We start from the raw sequence: 22,911 nt of genomic DNA, 5'->3' as shown, positions 1-22,911 counted from the left end.
GCGATGCAAGTATTCAGATACTTACAAATGCATGAATGTAAAAGTATTCCATTACAAGTAAAGGTCCGGCATTCAAAACCTACTTCAGTAAAGGTACAGAAACATCAAAATGTTCTTAAAGTATCAAAGTTAAAGTACTCATTCTGCAGACTGATTATATTATTACATTATTAGATTGTTACTACTGATGCATTGATGTGTAGGCAGCATGTAGCTGACTGAGGTGGAGCTAATTTTAACTATGTTACATACAGTTTGATATTTTAGTCCAGTGGGTCTCAACATATAGATCGGGCCCCCTCTTAAAGGTCACAAGATAAATCTGGGGGGCTTTGAAATAATTCATGAGTGTGGAAAGAAGAACTGGTAACAACTCATCGACATCTGAAACTTGAGAGGCCACTACAACTACACATCACTTTTCTGTAAGTCACAAGCCAAAAGAGACACTGATTCAATCTTCAACAGTGCTTTGTGTATTATAAACTTTAAGGACAGGTTCACATGTTTTCAAGTCATGCTTAAAACAACAGTCAAGAGCCCAAATGAACACGGACACAGGTTTTGCTTGCTGTAATCATTCCTGCTGTACACACTGGCCATCAAGAGATCCTAATTCTGTATGTGGTTTCAATGTAAGTAATAAAAATCCACAGTCTGTGCAAAAATGTATTTTCAGGCTGTGGAGCTTCGGCTGTCTGAATTAGTCATATCCAGCACATATCTTCCAACGTGAAAGTCTTTTTAGTACATTTTGTTACAATCCCTCCTCCACAGCTCAACAGGGAAACACAAAGAGGGAATTGTATACTAAAGAGACTGCTGAAGCATCACATTAGCTTCAGATGAACTTTGCAATACATTTTTGCACAAAAAGAGGACTGTGGATTGTGTCCCCCATCACTTACAGTGAAAGCATCTTAGGAAGGAGTTCAGTATGAGCAGGAGGAATGAACAAAAAGAAAGAAAAAATGTGAACCAGTCCTTTAATGTAACATCTTATAATATGAACAGCTGCTGCCAAGTAAATGTTGTGAAGGAGTAAAGAGCTGCCTGTGAAGCAGCATAAGATGGAAATACTCAAGTAAAGTATGTACTTAGTTAATTTCCACCACTAGTGACCTGAACTATAAAAAGATGTCCCCATTAACTCACAGTACGCGTCAGAAAGCTGATCTACTGGGGCTCACTCACTGTGTTTGGGTCGCCACATGAGACTTTGATTATTGCAAAGTAGGCAACACATCCGCCATATGTTAAAACTACACTCCTCATACACCTGTCTAGTGAATCTACGCTGCAGTCTCAGTGAGTCAACACCTGGAGAGTGAGTGCTGGGATCAAACCGGCTGGGATGAAGATGGAGAGAGAGAGAGACAGAAAGAGTTGGCCGCTGCGCCTTTAAGGCTGCATGTGGTCTACATCTTGCTGCTCCCATGGCAGGCTCCGGCGGTGCACGCTTTCAAAGTTTGACTGGGGAATAGAGGTAGAAACGGCGGCGGCATCGCTCCGTCGGGAAACAGACACAAGGCAATCATCTGAGAGGAGAGAAAAAGGACCACAAAAAAAAGACCGCAGCTCGCATGGGAGTGTCCGGCGATAAGAACAAAGGGACAGATGACTGAGCGGATTTTCGATTTATAAATGGAAAACAGAAGAAGGTTAATGTAACAGCTGAAAGAAGGGACTCCCGGCCGGCTGCAGCAGCCTCCCCCTCAACCATGCCGCCTGTTTCCCGCACGCTGTTGTTCGGCTTTATAACGCTGCTGGTTGTGATTTTGATCATTGATGATATTGCAGAAGTGGAAGAAGAAACTGCGTAAGTAGCCCACCGTCATTTATTCATTCATTGAGTGTGTGTTTGTGTGTGTGCGTGTGTTTGTGTGTGTGTGTAGCCCATTGTTTTCTTGATGATTTCCTTCTCAGAGGATTTAATCTGTTAAGTGGGAGAGGGGGGAAAAAGGATAAATGAGTTTATGTGAATGGAGTTTGGAGTTTGAATGTTGAGTATGTGTGGTTTGTTTCTACATTTGTAACACTTGGGTGCAGCAGGAGCAGCTGTTCAGACAGCAGCCTGCCTGCCTGGGTCTCCAAGGATTAGGCTATTTGTCTTGCAGCAGCCTGCATGCGGGATAGGATACATTTACACTACAAGAGAGAGAGAGAGAGTGTGTGTGTGAGAGAGAGAGAGAGAGAGAGAGTGAAAGACAGATATAGTGGAGGAGGAGGAAGAGGAGGTGGAGAGGGGTGGATGGGGGGGCAACAGATCGGAAACAAAAGAGGCTTTGCTTTTTTTTTCCCTGTCTCATTTTCACACTTTGAATTGTTGAGCAGTCCAGCAGCAATCTTCCTGGCCACACACACACACACACACACACATAAGCACACACACACACACACACACACACACACACACACACACACAAACAAGCACACATGCTCCACTTGCATTTGACCTGCAAGAAAATACATTCTTAATTTTCAGCATCAAAAATACTGAGGTCGGATGTAAAAAACCAAATCAGAGCTCGACTGTGCAACATCCATTTCTTCTCGTTACTATCATCACAGCCAAAAAAGATGCTGTACTACCTGAATAGTATAAATTCACTTTTTTTTTTCTTCTTCCTCCCCCGCTCCAGGAAGCTTTTTTGGACTCTCACATTTCCCTTTCAGCAAGAACATTCTGTTTTGAATGCAATTACTCGGCTGTGGCTCACGTTGTAATGAGGTCATATTGGTTTGTGATTTTGCAGTGGGAGAAGAGAACCAAAACCAATTCCAACGCTGCATGAATGCATCTTAATACAATTACAACAATATATTTAAAGCTGCCAGCATGCATCCACATGAGAGCAGCTCACCTGTCTGTCTGTCTGTCTATCAGAGCACTTCTCTCTCTTTCACTTGGACATTTTCTCACTTCTTCTGCATTAGACGGATGTCGGCAGCTTGTCACGTTTGATCAGACGTGACCAAGGTCATGATTACAAAATAGTCTCTTGAATACACATACATTGTGTTTACTGTAAATGCATCTTGGCTGGCGTATTCAACGCCACAGTGGAGAGATTGCTCACTTTCCTGTGAAAGGAGAACCTCGCTCGGGGTATAATGGGGCTCCATTAAGGCCACATTTCCCCTCATTACATCAGCAAAGGGGCCCACAGTGGATTGCTCTAAAAATACCTTGATGTGTGTCTTTCACCTTCATTCTATATTAAAAGAACTTACAGTATGCGTGGTGCTGAATACAGTAGATGGATTATTGTCTTGATATGATTACAGGAAATATCTCCAGCATCTGTTCATTATCTTCCAGGAATCTGTGCAGCAGATTGTGATTCGTAATTCCATCTGAATTGTTTTTTTTTGTTGTTTTTTTTCTAGAAATACTGGACATTCAAAGAAGATGAGCTTGCACCGGCTCATCCCAAAACCGCGCAGGTCTGAAATCCACTTATCTCAACATACACGCACTCTGTTATATCGTTCAATCTATAGATGAATGCATGCATCTATATCTACTCGTAGACGTGGACCACCGGTGGGACTCTAATTGGCACTTCTATATAATTTTCAGTTGGTGATTTTATTCCTGTGCAAGCCTTGAAAACACAGTGAGTCATTCACAGTGAGAGTCTCGTTACTGTTTCCAGCAGGAAGGCAGCTGCTCTACCCGTCAATATGTTGGTATCCATGTGACGAGGAGAACATCTGCCGTCGGAATAAAGCCGACTTAGATTCAAAATGGTTTAACTGGATTTCAGATAACGTCGCTTTACTGCATTTAAATGACTCTAAGCCTCATTCAAGTCAAGTCAAGACAAGGGAGGTCAGTTTAGAGTGGTGGTGGAAGAAGCATCCTTCATTAATATCGCTATGTAGGTCGTTCTGCATTCAAAATTGTTCTTAATTACAGGTAAAAGTGATATCCACAAAATGTTTTTAGAGTCAAAGTACTCATTATGCAGAAAAGAGCATATATATATCTTATTATTAAAGCACTATTACTGATGCATTCATGTGTAAATAGTATTTAACTGTTGAAGTTGGTTGAGGTGGAGCTAATTCTACCTACTTTATGTGCTCGTATATTCATCTAGAGCATAAATTATAAAGTAGCACAAGTATTTAATCACATTTCACTACTACAATCTGTACAATGGTTTAGAAAAACTCCAACTTCAATTGGAAAAAAAAGGGAGAAATTAACACAATACACAAACCTTGTGTCTCAATGACTTTTTATTCTCATTTAGAAAGGCTGCAGCACACGTGGATCCGACTGCTTTGACAAGATCAAGTAAAGATATAATAAATCATCATCATCATCTGAGCTACAATAACACTGCCAAGCTCTCGTCAAACAGCTGGACCTTCAACAGGACCCTCTCCAACCTCATCAGGTAGAATCACCGCTCTCCACTGTTATCTCAGCCCGATTACACACTTGACCAAGCAGAGTCTTTCACAACATTTTTTTTTTTTTTTTCATTTTGCAGGAAGAATATTCTGAGATTCCTCGATCCGGAGAGAGACATCTCTATTCTGAAAGGCACGTTGAAACCAGGGGATATCATCCACTATGTTTTCGACCGCCACAGCACCACAAACATTTCAGAAAATCTCTATCGTCTTTTGCCAACTGTATCCCCCATGAAGAACCAGCATCACAGGCGCTGCGCCATTGTGGGAAACTCGGGGATCCTTCTGAACAGCAGCTGTGGACCCGAGATTGACTCTCATGACTTTGTTATCAGGTACTTCTTTTTTTTTTTTCCAGAATGGCATAAGTGATTTGAGGGTTGGAAGCTTCCACTTGAAATAAATCATAAAACCTGCAAGCTAAAGTGGACCGTAATTGAAATGGATTAGCAAATTAGTTTCAGTTTTGGGTTTATCTCACTTTATTGAGAATATAATTCACATTGGAATGATAATCACTTTTTCCAGTTTAATTCAGGTTGAGAGCTGGTGCTCACACAGCTGAAAATATATTAATTGCACTTATGAAAGGGCTGTCATAGCTTTTTAACTGCCAGACTGAGAGCAATTAAATGCATGGTTATACACAGAATTGACATTTTGAAGAGCGTCAGAAACACATATTGCTTTTCAGACTAACACCGGCGCTCGCAGCGGTCCTGCTCTCATTTACTTATTTAGTTTGTGAAGTCGTCAGCCAGCTCTGTTCAGTGTTTGGGTGTAATGCAAAGCAGTTGCTTACTGGGTTATTCATCACTATTCATACTTGTCACTGATGGAAGATGAATCTGTCTGTGGTGATAACGTAATGGGGAATGCAAAAAAAAGGCACAATCTAACACAACATTCGGTATCTGCAGAGATATCTGTAGTGAGAAACATCCTTTCATAAATCAATTACTTTAATGGCATGGTATAAATGAAGCAGGAAGTAGGCACCCATGGCAGCACCTCATTAAGCTGACTGATCGATAGCTGAGTCGGCCTCCTCAAACTGTCCCTTCTTTGTTCTGAAATTGATTCTGTTGTCTTTCTATCTTGTCTTTTTTCCCCTAAGCTCCGCGATGTTATGCTGATGAGTCGAGGTCATGATTTCTCGACTCTAGCAGCATGATAATAAGGCCGGGGGAATGGCGGTAATGGTTGGCTGAAGGCAGACAAAAGAGAACATGGCATTTTGAGAAGCTGAGGAATTCGCTGTGGCATTCACATATCAGATGGGGAGATAATGTCTCTGCTAAATATAGACCTCTGCCCTACAGTTGGTTCAGAAAAAGTAGGTTGGCAGTGTTTGGGGGTACTAGTTATATATTATTTAAGCTCTATATTATGATAAAGATATGGGGTACTCATATCACTCATATAAATTATTGGAAATCTCTCTAAATTTGGGGATTTTTAATTTTTCAGATAAACTGAAGAATTAAGTTTCCTTATGTGTTTAGGAAATTCAGAACAAACCATTTACTGAAAATGGAAAAAAGCATTGCCATAAAGCTGAAAAGTTGATGTTTTGGAGATACATGGTTTTCACTGGACGGCAACAACAAGTTGATTGTAATATGTAGAATTGAATATGCAAAGTTATTTTAACAAAATGCACTCCTGATGTGATTTCTTCTCCACTCGTTATTACTAGATACTAAATTATTCTTTTAGTATCATTTTAACAGCAAACTTTTCTTGTAATAACAACGTACCACTTGATCTTGTTACATCACAAAAACTTTCTCATTATTTCACAAAATAACCAAACTTTTCTCATTATAACACAAAAAGTTGGTAGTTGTTACAACGAGAAACTTCCAGACGTTGGTAAAACAAGAAAGAGATCAAGTCAGCGCCTGTAGAGATGATACTGTAGCTTGCAAAAGCTGGAAAAAGTGAAAATTATGCTGCCGAAAGAGAGGAACACTGTTGTTAAAACCAAAAGATACTCCTTCCTTTGGAGTTTTAATGATGATAATAAAGAGCGTTTCCATCAAATATATCCCACAAGTCCACAAGTAAGTTTGAAGGTCATAGCATGTGATTCACATAATTTTCACACTCGTCAGACCATTTAGTGAGCATCTGTTTTTTGTCACTGCTCTGTTTCTCCAACAATTAATTCAGGTTAGCTAGTCATAGTTTGATCACTCACTGAATGTAAAGTCAAATAGAAATGTGGAAAAAGTTGGAGAGGTAATCATTTATCTCCACCAAACATACTTATATTTGTAGGATTTATACCATTATACCACTTTACACTTTAATGAAACACTTAATGTTGGTGTGGCCTTTGCTTCAGTTACTTGTTGTTAATCTGATCTCAGACAATATAATAATAATGTTAGTTAACTAGTTAACTGTGTGGATGAGTGTAGTTTGTGATCTATGTGAACAAAACACAAAAGCCCAACCAAACTGGCTGGTGGAGATCTGGGAGGAAGAGGAGAGAGATATTAGAAATCAAGCCACTTAAACAGGCTGAGGCCCAGTTTCCTCAGGTGTAGGCACTTTCCTCATGTCTTCCTCAACTCTGCCTACCGGCTCCTGAGCCAGTAACCCAAACCCACCACACAAGCAGCAAGCAGAGAAGAGGGACATCACAATGGTTGAACAGAAAATCTAATGACGTGTAACCTGTTCTTGCTTGTTTTAAGGTGTAACCTGGCACCGGTGGAGGAATACTCTCGGGACGTTGGGTGGCGGACCAACTTGGTGACCATGAACCCTTCAGTGGTGCAGCGGGCCTTCCAGGACCTCGTCAGTGAGAAGTGGAGGGAGCGCTTCTTGCAGCGGCTTAAGAGCCTCAGCGGCAGTGTGCTGTGGATCCCAGCCTTTATGGCCAAGGGGGGAGAGGAGCGTGTGGAGTGGGCCCTTCGTCTCATCCTGCTGCACACTGTGGACATACGCACCGCCTTCCCTTCGCTGCGCCTGCTCCACGCCGTCAGAGGGTAAGATGCAGCTCCCGGTGTGCTGTGTCTCATAAGAATACCTGTGAGCAGCATAATCAAGGGGCTAGCAGACTCTAATCTGCTGCCCAGGTGGCTATTTTTAAACAAAGCATTAAAGCTGATCAACAGGAGCAGTCAGCGTGTCTCCCTCCACTCAGCGCGTGCACACCTGTGCACTTAGTTGCTTTCTTGCTGAGTGTTAAATGAGAAGATTGATATCATACTCATGTTTGTGTGTTAAGTATGGAGCTCAAGGTGATTAGCTCTATATAAAGACTGGAAGCAGGAGGGAAACAGCTAATCTGACTCAAAAATATCATACATATAACAACACCTCTTGAATCGGAAGCTCACTATCAATGTGTGGTTTAATTGGGAGCTAGGCGCTTCGACTGTTTCTCTGCAAATGACAGCTGCATGCAGTGACCTCCCGCAGTCTTGTCACCGTGATGTTGCCATGCAACCAGCAGAGACACACAGCTCAGAAGTACTGGGCAGATAGATAAACTGCACATAGATAAATAGATGAACTAGTTCTTCAGTCCAAGAGTCCGACCGCTGGTGTCGACCATCAATGCTGACAATAAACTGCAGTCAACATTTCATTTAAATGAACTCTTTTCCAAGTAAAATGTGAATTTATGAAGGGAATTAATTAGCTGTATGCTTAAATTATATGTAAATTATTTATTGCTGTTATTTAGATCCTACTGTTAACAAGCCTGTGCAGGAGCTCAGGAACAGCACAGATAACGAGCAGTGCTGTTAAACTGGGGTATATTTTGTTAATCCTTATTATTTGTGTTGATTCATTTTAGAGTTGGGCAAGGATCCTTTTTGAGAAATCCTTTTTGCATATCTGTCTCACAGCCTCCTCTGCCTTCACGCTTTTATAAAAATCACTCTCTGCTTTTTTTTTTTTTTTTTTGTTACTGTCCTTGCCTCTCTTTCATCACAACCAGACTCGGCTCTGGATCTTTCCTCCCTCGTTAAAAGCCTGACAACCACCGCTGGTCAGTGACCAAATTATGCCATTTTGCATGCCCCAACAAGCACCCGGTATTATGTAGGAGAAGAACTGGGCCGTGATTTTTGTTGTCTGTATGTTTTATGAAAGAAAATAATTTGCTTGGAGATTAAACACCTGCCTTTGTTCTTTTAAGTGTGGTGTCTGATAAGCACTCCAACTGACCTTGTCATTTTCCCAGTGGGGCTGAACTTTACATCAAAAGTCGGCAATGATGTGCAGCAGAGGACAACCAAATGCCACATCAGATCATTTCAGCCTTAATTAGACCCTCTTCTCTGGTTGTTAGAGTGCTCATAACCAGCTGTGGTGTTTGGTTGGACCGCAAACCTGCACACTGTTTGCCCTTCATGGCACACGCTTTAAATAGTACAACCTCTACATCTCAACACGACCTTCCATACTAACCACAGAGAACGCACAGCCAGAGGAGGTGATAGCCTTGAGGCTAGAGAGATGGGTTAGTGTGACTGGAAAGGGAAATGAAGTTGGGGCATGAGAGCGCCTGACCACCTGCCCCTGGAGTTGCTCCTGAAAGTGACATTTGGCATGTCACTGGTGTAGGAGCTCCCAGGTCACCCGCAGTAGGAAGAATGCAAATGTTGCTGAGCAGCTCCAGAGTGGGCTGTGTGCTGTTTTGTTTTCTCAATCTGGGAAGGTTTTAAATCATAAATTCAGCTTTGAGATACAGATAGAATTATGATGCACCAGTATCAAGAAAATGGCATATTTGGGAGATTCGTTCAGTTTATTTGAATTGGAAATGCATGCATAATCATAATCTGTCAGAAACTAATGAAAATCACTGCTCATCCCCATTTCTTAGAGACAAAAATGACTTGAGTTTGCTTATTTTGTCCAGTTACCAATGAAAAATCCAGAGATATTCAGTTTGCAAAGATATAAAATGGAGAAAAGCAATAAATCTAGTATTTGAGAAACTGGAACCAGAGAATGTTTGCTTGATGAATAACTTAAATGATAACATTGATTGACTAATCAATTAATTAAAAAAATACAGAAAAATAAAAAATTCAGACCATTTTTTTTTGACGAAATGACTTTTTACGAAATATTTTTTTCCTGAACGAAAAAAGAAGAAAGGAAAAGGTCATTTATTGATTATCTGTGAGCAGTTTTTGAAGGGCCAGTTTGTTGGTCTACAACAGAGAAATATTTGCAAAGCTCAGTCTTTTTTAAGGCTTGGGCACTCTGTATGCTCCAGTGTACAGTAGTATATCTGGCTTAATATCAAACCTCAGGGGGAGAAAGGTCTTGCCAAATGATGAATAAATGAGTGTTGCTTCCTCATGAATATTGACTTCAGTGTGCTCTACGTGGGATGACTAGAAAAAAGCTCTGAAGTCCTTGAACATCTTTTTCCTCTTGCTGTGTCTGTAGACTAAGTGAGTGAGTGCAGCTAATTACACATGTCCTTGTCAACAGGTACTGGCTGACCAACAACGTCCACATCAAGCGTCCAACCACTGGGCTCCTCATGTACACCTTGGCTACTCGCTTTTGTGAAGAGATCCATCTTTACGGCTTCTGGCCCTTTCCACTCGACCCGCTTGGCAAACCAGTCAAATACCACTACTACGACACTCTAAAATATGAGTACACCTCCAGCTCCAGTCCTCACACCATGCCTTTGGAGTTCAGGACCCTAAGCACGTTGCACAGACAGGGGGCGCTCCGGCTCCACACTGGGACCTGTGTGGAGCCTGAAAGCAAATAATGAGTAGAAGACCTCCATGGAAACCACTTTCTTAACTGAGCAAACTCTTTACAAACAGTTTTCTTGGTAGCATACTTTTATGAAACTTGAATTAACTTATTTTCAGTAACTGGGATGAACTTTTTCTATTTCGAGCTCTTTTTAGAGACTCGTTTGACTGCTGTGTTTTACCTTTAATGAGATTTCTATGGCAACCTTTAAAATAACAAGACCCTTTTTTCATTAACTCCCTTCTGCTGGTGTTACCAACAGTTGAGATCCTCTCATGTCCAGCTTTTGGCCCCTTACTAAAGCAGACAATTTAAAACTGTAGTAACAGTAATGTAGGTTTCCAGCAGGGTTATGAATTAAGGGTATTTGTGTTTTCAAACTTGGTCATGAGACAACATAAATTTATATTTCCAGTTTATGCTATAAGTAAAGGGGTTGTTGTAATTAACCCAGCATGTTAACAGCATGAAGAGTTGTTGAATAAATGGCTGTTGTGAGTTGCTAGTTGGGCCACAAGATGGAAGCACTTAATAATCAGGGAGACTGATGATGAAGAAAAATGCTGGTCGACTTCAAACTTATGTTAGTTTAATATGATGAACCCTTCTGATTCTGATCTTTTTAGTGAAGAGTGAATATGATGTTCACCTTGTAATAGTCTAAAGAATTTTACAGCAACATACAAAATTTTGTGCTTTTGTAGCTTAGAAACTGTGATGATAGCCTAAATGATGAACACATTTAAAAAGTCCAGTCAACCAGAACCTCCGTGTGAAACTGTTTGGTTACCTGGAGAGCCAAATGAATGAATGGAAGCATGTTGAACTATACTCAAGTCCTGTGAGGATAAAGAAGGACTGAAGCAGCTGTTCACATAAGCCTGTTTACACAGACTCAGCCGACGGTTAACTCACTTTGTAAACCTTTCTCAAAGAGCACCAGCCCTGTCTCTGCACTGGAAATGTTAGCGGTTAGCTCAGACTGTAGTTGTAAAGTGGTAGTAAGAAGAGCTTTGCTTATTTTTAAATGAATGTATCGGTGACATTCTTACAATTACTGTAAGAAATGAGCCCCATAACGTGCTTTAAATGCAGTCACATTTCATTCCACTGAGAAGGGGAAGAGCTGATACTTGCCTTTATTCATTTGAGATGGTAAATTAATATACTTGTGTAGGGTGTTTGGGTTTGTATTCAACCAATATATACTGTAGCTTAATATAGATTTTTGTGGATTTGAATGAAGCTGCCAATGTTTTGTGCCTATAATCGATATATTTAACCAATTACAATTGGGCCATTCCCATGCCCAGAAATAAAAATGTTCAGGGTTCATCCAGGTTCTTGACAGGATGGAAAAACAGAGTTACATGATTGTCTTAATAGTGTTGATTACTTCTTAAACACAGACATGAAAATACAGTGAAAAGACTGAACAGAATGTGCAAAAAATACATTTTATTGCAGGTCATGTTTGACTTGTTCTTATGTAATAGTGGTCAGATAAGACCCTCCTTTGTAATAGAAGTTAACACTTTTGAATGATTCATCAAACCAATATATTGGTCCATTGCTTTTTTCTTTGTGTACTTTAGGCTCCACCTTATTAGAAGTCTCAAACTTCACTTATGGAGTTTGTGGGTCGTCTTGTCTTGAATCAGGGCTTTTTGCCAAATGCTTTGGGTATTTTTCTGCAAGAAAATGCCTCCGTTAATAAAAATTAACAAAAGTATTTGAACTATTCAGAGGGCTCTGCAGCTAAACAAGTAGCCTCTCATGCGCTTCCAGCCATGTGATTTGTCCATAAAAGTGTTGTTTTGACTGGATGCGCCTGTTGATTTACATGTTGGCCTTATTACGCTGCCAATTAAGTTAAGAATAGACTTGAAAGTTGTACAAGAGACGTCAGCAGTCTGAAGCAATGAATGGGGGGGTTTTTTTGTGTGTGAAAGCTCGTCTGAGCTCTGCAAAAATAGAAACACTCTGTGACCAACACAATTAAGTTAATTAACCCAGAATGTGGAATTTGCCACAGTTAAGAAAACTTGCTACTGACATGTAGTTTAAGCTGTGAGACTGTGGAGATTGTGCTGTATAGTTTTGTCTTACCTTTTCTTGTGTATACTGTATATTAACATCTGTTTATTGTCCAAATTCCAGCAATGTGAACTTTTGCATGTTTGTCTTGTCTTGAAGCGTACCACTTGAGTATTCAAATTTTTGACTTTTTAAAGATTCAGTATGACTCAAGGACACTGAAATTGTGCAGTTATGACACAGCGAATGTATTTTTTTCTGTGGCAGAATACACCTAAAAGATCAGAATGGAAAAAAAATAACACATGAAACCTCTCCCTTAAAATGATTTAACACTTCAAAGGAAGCAGTTTTATTTCAGTAATGTTTCAAAGAAATGGAAACTGAGGAAACAGATGTGGGTAACACACGACATCTCTGTATGAGAAACCAAGCCGGGACTTGTTTTCAATAAACTTCCAAAACAAATTGAACATTTAACTTTTTTTGATTTAAATGTGGGATCAGGGAAGTTAGCTAGACTCTTCAAATAGCTACCACAATGGCTTTGATTCATTTTACAACAGGAACTATCTGTAGCAGATGGTTCAGTTCAAATAAAAGTCCAGAATTAGAATCATTAGATGAAATGGGTTTTTCCACAATTTCACAGACAAGTAAACATAAAATAAAAGACCAAGATGCAAGAGGACAACTGTACGATGGTGACATGCTCGCCTGAGACAAACATAGCAGAAGTATAAAAAAAGGATCTGCAGTTTTCTGCATGTACAGTGAAAGACTAAATTCAAACAGGATACAATACTGAAATGAACAGTAGTCATATAATAAAATGGAAAACACATGAAATACCAGAAGTGATTCGTATGATTCAATGTATTATTCAAAAACCTTGTCAGACATTCACACACACCCCTGAATTCCTGCTTGTATATTAAACAATGACAATAAAAAGATCCAGTCTTCTATAAAATGTCAATAACGCTGTTTTAAACACAGGAAAAACAATTATCCTGGAAATACAATGCTGAATAGGTTGCACAAGATTGGCCAGTGCTGTTTCTTTGCTTTTTTCTTGTCACCACAGATGGAGGTCACTGAGAAACAGCCTGCACCTGCAGGCCATGTTCCACTATCAAATAACAGTTTGGATTAAAACAGAAGGTCACCTACAACACCCACACTCACATTTGCTGCAGAAACCTAATCTAGTTGGACTCTTTGCTGTTAATATAATGTAATCACATTTAAGGTGCAGGCAGAGACTGGGAAGGTTTGTGAACTCCTTTTCCTCTCCATTTCATTTACGTTGAATCAGGGTAAATATGTAGCCACAGCTAGTACCAACTTAGCTTATCTTAACTTCTAGCCTGGCTCTGTCTGAGGGTAAGAAAATCTACCTACCATTAACATGGTCATGTTAATGGTTACGTTCCAGACTATTTGTTGGCCAGGAGCACACATGACTCCAGTAAGTCACTTTGCCTTGAAATAGCCTGGCACATGACTCCCATAAAACCACTATTTGTCATTTTTTACTCTTTTACTTTTTGCACACATTAAGCAAACAATATATATTGTGTTAATTAGTGAGCTTTATGGGTGTTGCTATGTTGATTTCAGAGTCTTTGGACAGGATGGGACTAGCTGTTTCCATCTGTTTTCAGTCTGTATGCCAAGCTAAGCTAACTACCTCCTGGCTCCAGCTTCATATTTAATGGACATACGTGACAGTGACATCGATCTTCTCATTTAACTCTTGGCGAAAAAAAGCAAAAATGTTTATTCCCCAAGATGCCGACCTTTTCCTTTAATGCTTATCTAATGGGCCAAATAAATTAACTTTGTCAGCATAAGAAAACACCTCCACTGTAAATCCCAATATCAAAATATTTCCATCAACAGTCGATGCCAGTGTTTGTAAAAAGTATAAAGCCAATGTTGTCTTTACTGAAGGAAACAGGGCCTTAGTTTGGTATTACTTCAGGAAAAAACATGCTGCCCTCCTCAAGTTACTCATTACAAAAGTCAGTAAGCCATTAATGGACATTAGCGTGAGAGACTTTACTTAATATTGAACTAGCCGTTCACTCACTACCTTACACTAGAGACACCAAACATTAGGGATAATTTCAGTCGGTGAATAGATATTATAGTAATTACATATTGTTTGCATTTAAAAGATAAGACACTGGGTGCATGTACTGTACATTTTAAGTAACTACAGTACCAGTCACATGTTTGGACTCACTTTCTCATTGAATGGAAAAGTGTTTCCAAACGTTTGACTGGTACTGCACATCAATGCAGCTTTTAAAACTCTTGTTGATATTGTCTTAAATGAAACGATCAAATGATAAAGTACATCTAAAACAACAGGTTACAGCATTCACATTCATAGCAAATGGATGTATTCCATAAATACCTTATGACAATATTATTTGAGCTTTTAATCAAATCTTTAAACTACAGCTGAGATAGCAGCAAATTAGGAACATCTCAAACTCCACATACAGTAAAAAAATATACGCTTACTCCATACATAAGGACAGAACGCCTTACACAGTATATATGCACAATAAAGTGGTTAGTAGATAAGAGTTAACATTTGGTATGAAAATTCAGTTTCAAAATAGCAGTCACTGTAATTCACCGGATAACTATTCTTCATAGTGTGCAAACTCTTCTTCTGAATATTCTCTGCACAACATTTGTTGCATGTGAACATTTTATGCATCAATTGATGGCCTCTAATGACCACCGAATATTTAATTAAAGAATATATATCAACTCAGATCACAAAAGATGTGATTAACCCTGTATTATAATGTGTAGATCATAGCTTGGAACCTATAAACTCCTCAGCCTGCAGACTGTATACTGTAGCTCAAGTTTAAAAATAAAATATACAGTAAAGTAAAAGATAAAATGTTATTTCCATGTAGTGGACTGTTATGGAGATGATTAAACTCCAAGCTGCCAACAGCCTGATTATTGAATGACTTTTGAGGAGAAGTCACAACATGAAGCATCCAAGTCATTAACAATGGAAAGAGGTGCGCAAGTTATTTGGGCCACATGATAAAAACATCAGTTAAGCAGCGAACAAAGATATCCACGCGGCTCCTCCATTTAAACACAGATAAAAAGCCATGCACACGCAGCATATAAAGTTGCTGAGTTGGCAACACAAAACAAAATAGAAGAAGAAAAATAGAAGAAATCACTTGAGTTGTTCCAGGGAAAACAGGAGTTATCAAATATCGATGTCCATGCTGGGATTCACCTGCAAAAAAATGAAAATTCAGTTACTTTACAAAGTTTGACCTGCTGTTATTTACTGCCCGCATGACGAGGAGGAAATATGTACACCCACAGAGTCCTGTCTGACTTGGAAGTCAAGAATGTCAGGTAAACAGGACGTCATATCTTCCTTTGAGGAAGTGGTTGTGCGTTAAGGAACAATTGAAAGGACGGAAGGGTGAAACCTTATGTCAACATTGGATTTTGACTAAAACTTGTTTCTTTCTTTAAAATTGTGTTTTTACAAGGAGAGCAAGCGGTCAAACACATCCTTGTGAAAGCGTACTTTAATACAGTTATTCCTGGTATGTCTGTGTGTTTTTCCTCAGAATTTAAGTGCTTAAAATGAAGTTAGAACTACCCACTTAAAGCTGTAACTGCAACTGCGTCAGTGGCAAACCCTGGTGCCACTTTGCAAAGTTTTCATAGTCAAAATAAAACTTACGAGGTGCTTTACATAGGCAAATCACAATTCAAACATTTTCTGGCCACAGAGTTGTAGTGAGATAAGTAGAGGCAGAGAGCAAGAAGTGAAATGGTAACATGAGTAAAACCACAAAACATATAAGTAAAAATTAATGGGGCGGTAAAAGCAACAGCAACAACTGCATTTTTACAAACGTACATTAAGAGGTGATTAAAGAAATAAAGGTGAAATTGTTAATGGATTCTGTTTTTGACTTCTATGCTAATCCTGCCATTTTGGTTTGTTTGATAGAGCCAAACCCATATGAGTAAACACTCAACTATTTCTACAGAAACATGTACAGATAAGTCCAACATAAGGCTGTGGAACAGTGTGTGATATAGTGGCCCTATTTACAGTGGTCAGTATCTCCACTGCTATCCAGACAGTGTCCATATAGGGAATCATACGCCTCATGTTTCTCTGGTATATGTAGAACATTCTTTGTGTGGGTGTTAAAAAAATGGAAAGAAAAATAAAGACAGAGGATTAGGATAGTCCAATGTAAAGAACAAACCTGTATTTGACATCAAACAGAGTTGAGTCGTCCTCGTCATCATTCTCCTCATTAAGAGGGGCCATCTCCACACGCTCTGCAGGTGTCGTTATAATGTCATATTTCCGCGTTTTCCTGATTCGTCGCCCTGATCTGTGGGAAAAGAGAACAGCGCCAAACATTGAGGCATGCTCTAGAAATAAAACCACATCGTTTAGGCTGACTGAGAAGCCCAAAACTTTAGCTGTAACCTATTTTAGTTTTGCCAGATGGAGAGGATTAGTTTGAAAATTTTGATATTTCTTACAAAGATATTACAGTCCGCACAGTTTAGATGATAAATCCATTAGTCGATCGATAGAAAACTGTGATAATTGACTATCATTTATCAACCAAAAATGCCAAACAGCTTCTCAAAAGTGAAGATTTGCAGTTTTAAATCATTGTAAAGCAATTTGAAGACAAGACACTGACCTCTGGAAACTTGTGAAGGGAATTTTTGAATAGTTTCTCATGTTTTAGTCCAGATAATTAAACGATTCATAAAAAACATCCACAGATTAATCGATAGTGAAAAAGACTGCTGTCTGCAGCCGTGACATGACGACATATCTAAAATAAACTCTATTTAATAAATGGAAATATTATCATAATGATCACAAGTGAGAGAAAACATGCCACACTGCATATTCACAGATTATATTCTAATGGACAGGAGTGTCACAAGCCCAGAAAGATTAAAACTAACCTCCATACAGCACTACCATGTTAGGCTACTGCTTTATTCAAGTACCTCCACACTGGAACAACATTAATAGGCCCAGACCACCATCACATGGAACCCTAACACAACCACATGCTCCTAATCGATTCATTTACCAGGAAAACACTACAAAGAGCAACATTTATACAGCAATGTGACTGCATCATCATTGTATGTCTGGCTATATCAGGCTTCACAGCCTCTATGAGCAGCATTTGCATCAACCTGCGTACCTGACCACTTTGATGACCAGGCATGTGATGAGAGCAGCTGTTAGCACGCAGATGAAAATGACAATGTTTTTCAGAGTTGGGAGATGCGTCATTAGAGATGAAATCCGGGATCCCACGGCAGCATCTGTGACATTATTGGTCACTTGATCCTCGCTGATGATGGACGATGATGTTGAATTTAATTGCATCGCGGGTGAAGAAAGAGTTTGTGGCTCGCCGCTGACCCTCCAAAGTGCCAATGCAATAATAAAAGTTAAAGCTAGATTGTGTGTCACCATGGTGATAAAATAAAAATGTTAAAAAATAAAATAAAATAAAATAAGAACAGGATTTGTAGTAGTTTCTCCAAACAAGCTGAAATGCGACGACAGCTGTCACATTATAAAGGATCGGCTTATCAATGTCAGACTTTGCTATTTACACAATAAAGAAAATGTGAGACGCAAATATCCATCTCTACTCGTCCAGGTTTTTCCTAAAGATGGACTTTTTTGTCGTTAACTTGCATTTGCTTCCAAAACGTGTTTTCCTCGAGGTGAGTTATGGCAATTCCTTCCTGATTGCATTAGGACTCCGTGTGGAGATGAGGATAATCCGCCTCCGGAGGAGCTCTGCAGGCTGGCCCTGTGTTCCTGATGCTGAAGAGGAGCGTTGTTATGTGGGTTGGTGCCGCCTTCAGGTCAGCCTCGTACTTCCTAACTCCTACAGACCTGCTGTCATCAATTTAAGCATGTTGGCGTCATTCAGCTGCAAGAAATGACAAACAAAACAATTGTTTGATGGCGCTTTTAAAGGAAAGTCCCTCACATGTAGGACTAATAATATTTATTATTCAATTTCTCATAATAGCTGTGGTGAGTTTACAGTCAGGGCTGTAGTCAGGATTTTAGAATACATAAGTCCGGAGTCCCAAATCCCCAAGTACAACCCCACCCTCCTCATAAAATTTTGTCTAGGCACCAAAAAGCCTGTATATTTTTATGATTATTTTAAATCTTTTAAACATTTTGTTACTGTTTAGTGCCACAGTCTGCTGCAGAGGGAAAGAACCAGTCTGAACAGTGTTAAAACCTGTTAAATATTCAAGTCAAACAGGGGGATCTGGTTTCCTTTTGTGAGCAACAATTCACGAAGAAATCAATATGCATATTCAACCTACCTGAACAAACCTTAGCAGGTGAATTCTCGTGGCTGCCCTCAGGATGTCGCTGTACTCTGCGGCCTATAAAAGTAACCAAGTCTTTTGTCCCTTCTGCTATTTATTTCCTCAATGCCTCATAGGTCATTTTTCCTTTTAGATATTTATATCTAATTATCTATGTATGTATTATACATTCCACATATACCTTTAAGCACTTTTGGTGTGTTTTCCCCCCTTTCCTATTATGTGTGCTGATTGGTGGCAAGCTGCTGCCTACAATTGCTCTTAAAGTGGTAAATAAAGTAGTATTGAATTAGGCCGAATCAAATTTAACTGTTCTGTTTTTTTTATTATTTATTTTATTTCTTTCAAAAGGTCTTGCCATGCATGATAAACCTAAATGTACTTTCTCCACACTGCCAGAGATACAGTTCTGGTGAAGAAAGACTAAGTTCCTTTATCTTATTTAAATTATGAATTATATATATATATACAATACTGTGCAAAGGTTTTAGATGTTTAGAGTCCATAATGCAATACCATCAGGGAGGTGTCTGATTGGCCCCAAATGTATTCTGCAGCATGACAACGACCCCAAACATACAGCCAAAGACATTAGGAACTATCTTCAGCGACAAGAAGAAACAAGGAGTCCTGCAACAGATGGTACGGCCCCCACACAGAGCCCTGGTCTCAACATCGTGGAGTCAGTCTGGGATTACATGAAGACACAGAAGACACTGAGATACGTAAATCCACAGAAGAACCGTGGAAAGTTCTCCAAGATTCTTGGAAAGACCAATCGGCCAAGTACCTTGAAAAACTGTGTGCAGGTGTACCAAGAAGAACTGCTGCTGTTTTAAAGGCAATGTATTGTTACACCAAATATTGGGTTAGTTAGTTACTGGGTTAATTGATAAATAAAAAAAAAATATTTATAGCATTATTTTTTAAAGAATCCTCACTTTACTTTTAGTGCCTAAAACTTTTGCACAGTCATATATATTCTATAAATAGTCAAAGATTGTCAAAAAATAGTGACACTAAAAATATCAGTTAACTTTGAAAACACATAATGTGTAACGTGTGTGTAATTGTACAACATAAACTCTTCCTCAGGCTATTATAGTTCCTGCATTACTCCTTTTCCTAAAGAGACACAAGTGGAGATGTGTTGACATCCTATATAAAAACAAAGATGTGTAATGACAAATTATTGAAATTGTGTTAAAATCAATGTGTAATTATAACCAAAAAGTAACATAATCCAATTCTACAGTACTTTACCTTTACTATCAGACTTTGAGACTTAAGTGTTATAAATTTCCAAGAGCATCTGAAGGCATCATTTCTCTCTTTACCCATGGGCCATGGCAGACTCAATTTTCCAAGGGCAGCAGACTCCGGGGTCACGACCGCGGATTCCAGGGAAAAATCTTGACTAGACAAGACGATGATAAGCAGTCATCTGATCAGTGATGCTGATAACCACTCAGCAGACCTATAGGCATAAAGCAAAGACATAATCAATCAGTCTTTTTCTCTCTCTCACTCAGACACACAGACTGACACAGTTTATGATTTATCCCCATTTATTGTTCTTACTATACTCTTGACTTACATTTATACACTACAATCTACGTAGTCCTGTTGAAAAAGTAGATCAACATTAAGATTCACTCAAATGTCAGCACAAATAATCCCTATGATGGCCTGTGGCTAGAGGGACTTGCAGTTTAAACTACTTTAGCAAGACATCACGCCCAGCAACTGTCATCTGAAAAAAAAGACAGAAGACAACCTGTTTAGTTTTGGCCCGACTGGTCGTCTCGGCTTGTTTCTGTAATCTGTGCACCCACAACTGTGTGTGTTTGCCTTCTACTGAGCTCCTCTGTGTGAGGGCTACTTGATTTGATCCACCAGATGGCAGCACAAAATAACTATGGAGCCTGCATTTTCCTTCAAGGGGTAGGTTGAAATTTAGCAGAGACTGGTTCGGATTGGGCTTGAGGATCTGTGGCATTACGCAGTTGAGAAAAAAACATTCTTGTAGACGATCTTTTCAGTGAAGAACATGCACTAATACACACAAAACCATGTACACAGACTACCGTTAAGTGCCTATGAATCAGCTCTATCTTGAGTCTGCACGCAGATTAATTTCTGATGGAGGACATTTTGACTGTGAAGCTTAGTCGCCACAGGGGAAGATAGAAATCTTCAACTGAAAGGGAATATCACATTGTGAGAGGACGGCTTGAACTTTGTACAGAGAAACAGCTGAAACTGTGACAACACTGATCCTGTTAGACTATTTTAAACTGGCTTTGTGCACAATTTGGTCATTTTTATGTCCTCATTTCTATGAAGCCATAGGCTTACACATTAGGGAAAAAAGTGTTTTAACTACAATATTGTCATAAAACAAAGTTATGTTTCTGATTTACAAACTCACTAATCTTGGCCCTTATAGAAATCACATAAGCTGACGGCATACTTTACCATTAATTAATGGTTAATTACTAATTAATCTGAGAATTAATTGAGTTCTCAGATACTAGCTTCTACGCACTTGGCTCCACTTGGCTGTCAAAAACTATTTGTTGAACAACACGACCACACCAGTGTACATAGTCATTTGTCTTGCAGGTTGAAGAGCAAACATAAGAACACAGCTGACGTGTTCTCATATCAACCTTCAAAGGTTATTTACGGTGACATTTAGTCATTGCTTTTACCTGAAACACCCATGGAGGCAGTATTGTCTGTTGCTTGTGCTGTTTTTGCAACGTGTAAGGCACACCCTACTTCTACAGTGTTGTGCACTTTTCTTTTTACAAAACAAAAGGTCCCATTTCCGCCTGCCCATTCTGAGAGAGAAATGTTTCATGATAATCATCGTTTAAGGCTTGTGAGGTCATAGTTCATAGGGCCACTATTGTAAAAAAGGAAGATCTTTCTGTTGACTTATAATTGAAGTCTGTACTTAAATAAAATAGCTAGACACATTTGTTGTTTACAGGGACTAAAGTAATTTTATCAAGCAAATTGAAAAAAAGTGTCTTAATTATCCAGATCCGTTGAAGAGGCATTTATCTACTATTTCTTTTTTTGGAGCACCAATAGCTGTAATTTGCTCAACATCATTGCCAACCTGCCTTGATTAAAACTGAATTAGAGTCTAGAGTTTTGCTCCAAAAAAAGCACAATTTTCAATAACAACAAGCAGATGACTTGCAAACTAACTGGTACAGTCCAAAAGAACAAGTTTAATTTTTTGGAACGTAATCTTATGTAAAAGATTTGGTGTGTTAGTACTACCCTGTTCAAACCAATCCAACCAGTCAGTCAATATAAGGCTGTGTTCAGTTCACTTGTAATGTGTGGGCTTGTAATGCACTTGCAGGGCACTCCTGTTGCTATGCTGAGGATCTTTTTAAAGAAATCTTCCACTGCAGAGAGCATGCGCTGTCGTGTTGAACATGTCATTGGTTAGTGATGGGGGTGGAGTGCATACCAGAGACTCCACAGACTACCCAACAAAGGCTGCAATGACTGAACAGCCAAAGTTTGCCAAGTTTGGTTGTTCTTCTGACTCTGTTTGTTCAAACTTTTTTTTTTTTTTTTGGTTAAAATGAATCAAACACATGTTGTCATTTTGCCATACAAACAGGACAGGCTTCTGTCAAGCTTGACACTGCATTCATGTTCAGTAACACTTTTTTTAAACAGGCCTTACTCTTGAAGGAGGAATTTCCAATCCTACTTTCACAGGAAATATCAATAAATATGAAGTTTTAGTTTAAAATAAATACATTCAGATCAGATTCTTTCGGTGTGGTGCATGTCTTACTCCAAAAATGGAGTGGGGCATTGTCTCAATTATTCATTAATCACAGTGAAATGGTGGCAATCAGGTAGCCTACATCTATATCAGGAAGTCTGATGTCTGGACTGAGTTGCACATAAACCATGGAATACACATGTTACTGCTAATCTATTATCAATCCTGCATCACATTCACCTTAACAATGCCGTCAGAGTAACAGGGTCAAGGGAGGTCTGTGTTTCTGGCAAAACACACTGGTTATTTCACACCAAATATTCATAAATATAGTCTATATGGGCTGTTGATAATAGGGAAGCATAAAAGTAGACACAGTGGTGCCCAGAGAATTTGTATTTTTCAGGCCTATCTATATATATTTACAGTAATAATGCACCACTATGACACACAGATACCTTTGTCTTTAAAAAAAAAAATCTTCAAAAATGCTAAAGTTACTTCTG

The 22,911-nt window shown here is 39.1% G+C and overlaps 2 protein-coding genes and 1 long non-coding RNA gene across 4 annotated transcripts; 1 reads left to right on the top strand and 2 right to left on the bottom strand.

The window, feature by feature from the left end:
• The first annotated feature begins 1,246 nt into the window (after positions 1-1,246).
• st8sia2 (ST8 alpha-N-acetyl-neuraminide alpha-2,8-sialyltransferase 2) lies at positions 1,247-13,096 on the top strand. Its single transcript, XM_044356258.1, has 6 exons — positions 1,247-1,819; positions 3,391-3,447; positions 4,263-4,409; positions 4,506-4,763; positions 7,134-7,427; positions 9,901-13,096. The coding sequence occupies exons 1-6, from the start codon at positions 1,722-1,724 to the stop codon at positions 10,190-10,192; spliced, it is 1,146 nt and encodes a 381-aa protein (XP_044212193.1). The 5' UTR covers positions 1,247-1,721; the 3' UTR covers positions 10,193-13,096.
• On the bottom strand, positions 12,539-18,227 carry fam174b (family with sequence similarity 174 member B). The gene is made up of 3 exons (XM_044356259.1): positions 17,481-18,227; positions 16,506-16,637; positions 12,539-15,505 (listed from the first exon to the last, which is right to left on the bottom strand). The coding sequence occupies exons 1-3, from the start codon at positions 17,756-17,758 to the stop codon at positions 15,502-15,504; spliced, it is 414 nt and encodes a 137-aa protein (XP_044212194.1). The 5' UTR covers positions 17,759-18,227; the 3' UTR covers positions 12,539-15,501.
• A 928-nt stretch (positions 18,228-19,155) lies between these two features.
• Positions 19,156-22,665, bottom strand: LOC122985531. 2 transcript variants are annotated; one of them, XR_006404140.1, is made up of 3 exons: positions 20,423-22,665; positions 19,909-20,122; positions 19,156-19,803 (listed from the first exon to the last, which is right to left on the bottom strand). It is a non-coding gene; the product is annotated as an uncharacterized LOC122985531 (long non-coding RNA). The 2 variants fall into 2 exon arrangements; XR_006404141.1 differs by having other exon boundaries at positions 19,156-19,770.
• Positions 22,666-22,911: the final 246 nt, after the last annotated feature.

This window comes from Thunnus albacares, chromosome 7 (genome assembly GCF_914725855.1).
Source record: "Thunnus albacares chromosome 7, fThuAlb1.1, whole genome shotgun sequence".
Taxonomy (NCBI): domain Eukaryota; kingdom Metazoa; phylum Chordata; class Actinopteri; order Scombriformes; family Scombridae; genus Thunnus; species Thunnus albacares.
The sequence above is the reverse complement of the archived record's forward strand: the minus strand, read 5'-3'. Positions and strand labels throughout refer to the sequence as shown.